General features: G+C 45.1%; 1 protein-coding gene across 1 annotated transcript in view; it reads right to left on the reverse strand.

The window, feature by feature from the left end:
• Window positions 1-16: 16 nt before the first annotated feature.
• Window positions 17-2,255, reverse strand: part of LOC111783926 (protein DMR6-LIKE OXYGENASE 2-like) — a 2,917-nt gene continuing 678 nt past the window's right edge. Inside the window, exons 2-4 of the mRNA XM_023664736.1 lie at window positions 1,950-2,197; window positions 585-906; window positions 17-505 (exon numbers count right to left, since the gene is read on the reverse strand). Of these exons, the coding sequence (XP_023520504.1) occupies window positions 260-505; window positions 585-906; window positions 1,950-2,197 (816 nt within the window). The 3' untranslated portion in view covers window positions 17-259. The remainder of the gene's footprint in view (window positions 506-584; window positions 907-1,949; window positions 2,198-2,255) is intronic.

The following is a 2,255-nucleotide window of genomic DNA, read 5'->3' on the forward strand; positions in this document are numbered from 1 at the left end:
TTTTTTTTTTTTTTTTTTTTTTTTTTTTTTTTTTTTTTGAAATAAGAACATTATGGATAAACTATGATGATAAACATCTCAGCTGGCCAGTCTTCAAGCCATACGCTGTCAACTTGTCATCCCATGTCAAGCTTGGCAGTTGGTCGTTGATGGAGGAGGCCATTGTGCGGCCCGACATCAGCTCAACCAGCTCAGAAAGCTCCTCTGTCGGAGATGCGAGCAGCCCTTAAGCATGGAAGGATCAATTGGAGTGTGCAAATCATTCAACTCTAAACAAATCTAAGCATCTTTTGGTTGCAAGTCCTTCATTCCAAAACGTCTTGTAATATTCTGAATAAGTAAATTGTCTATAAACCGCTCTATTCTTGTCGTCGACCAGCTCCTTAAACGGCCCGATCATCGCGTCCTGCGATGGACAATAAAATGTCGGGATCGAAATTCGCTCCGTTTCACTATTCACAACAGCCCGATGAAGCACGCTCTTGTATCTGTCATTACTCAACGCCTAAACAAAAACATAAATATTATCATTTATATATTCATGATCTTTGTTTTGACATATATATATAAGAAGAGGGTTATACCTGCATTTGATCGCCGACGTTAATTATAAAGGTGTTAGGGATGGGGTCGAGAGCGAACCAAGTGTTGTCGTGGAGGGCTTGGAGGCCGGGGACTTGGTCTTGGAGGAGGAGAGTGATGAGGTTCGGGTCGGTGTGGCCGGGTAAGCCAAAGGTGAGCTCTGGCTGTGGACATGGCGGGTAGTAGTTCAAGGCCATGTGTTGGCCATGGCCTCCTATTGAATTGGCTATGGAGTCTTTTGGTAACCCCAAGCTCTCAGAAATGGCCTCTAATAGCTTTAGTGTCAATTCCCTCACACTTGTACAATACTCCGCCACTTCCTTCCTGTGTAAGGCAAGTAAGGATATTTTATGTTAGAAATGTTAGGGAGGAGAAGATCGAAACATATTTTATAAGGGTGTGGAAACATCTCATTAGCAGAGGCTTTTTAAAGAGTAAAACCAAGAAAGAACAATATCTGCTAGCGGTGCGCTTGAGCCATTACATATGGTATTAGAGCCAAACATTGGGTGAGCCCCGAACAGGGTAAACATGAGGCGATGTGACAACAAGAACGCTAGACCCGAAGGGGGTGGATTTGGTGGGGTCCCACATTGATTAGAGAAAAGAACGAGTGCCAACGAGAACGCTGGCCCTGAAGATAGGTGGATTATAAGATCGCACATCGGTTAGGGAGGAGAGCCCCGAACAGGGTGGACATGAGGCGATGTGCTAACAAGGACGCTGGCCCTCAAGGGGGTGGATTTGGTGGGGGTCCCACATTGATCAGAGAAAAGTACGAGTGCCAACGAGAACGATGGCCCCGAAGATGGGTGGATTATGAGATCGCACATCGGCAAGGGAGGAGAACAAAACACTCTTTGGGTGTGGAAACCTCTTACCAAGAGACACATTTCAAAAACCTTGAGGGTAAGCTCTAAAGGGAAAGTCAAAGATTAGAGTCAAAACATCAGGCAATATGTTAGTGAGGAGGCTGAGCTCCAAAGAGGGTGGACATGAGACGATCAAGAACATGCTGGGACCTAAGGAGGGTGAATTTGGTGGGGTCCCATGGACATGAGATGATGTGTCAGCAACATGGTGGGACCTAAAGAGGGTGAATTTGGTGGGATCCCATTTCAACAAGAAGGTTGGGCTCCAAAGATGGATGGATTGCGGGATCTTACCTGGTTGGGAAGAAATCTCTCCACCCTTTACAATGGTGTGGCTCTCCAAATCTCTCCACCCTTTACAATGGTGTGGCTCTCCAGATTAGACCATTTAAAAAATTGAGAGTAACTCAGAAGAAGAGAAGGTACAAAGAGGACAACATCTGCTTACGGCTTGGACAGTGTACAGACATAACATGAATGAAAAGTGTTTGTTACCTGAAGGATGGAGGATTGTCGGGCCATTCATTGACATAAAGCTCGAGAGGGTAACAATGGAGTCTCAAGAAATCTCTCCAATTTGCCACCTTCTCCGTCTTCACATTGAAACTCGTCGAAAGCCTCGTCGTCTTTGTCGGATCATCGGAATAGCTCTTAAGTCTCTCACACTCCGGCAGCCGGAAAAACTCCCTAGCCAATCTCAGCATCCCATTCATCATCTCCTCCGGCACCCCATGGTTCTTCACCTAAAACAGCCAAACCCCTCCATTAAAACCACAAAAAAAAAAAAAAAAAAAAAAAAAA

The sequence above is a fragment of the Cucurbita pepo genome, unplaced genomic scaffold (assembly GCF_002806865.2).
Source record: "Cucurbita pepo subsp. pepo cultivar mu-cu-16 unplaced genomic scaffold, ASM280686v2 Cp4.1_scaffold000134, whole genome shotgun sequence".
NCBI classification, from domain to species: Eukaryota; Viridiplantae; Streptophyta; class Magnoliopsida; order Cucurbitales; family Cucurbitaceae; genus Cucurbita; species Cucurbita pepo.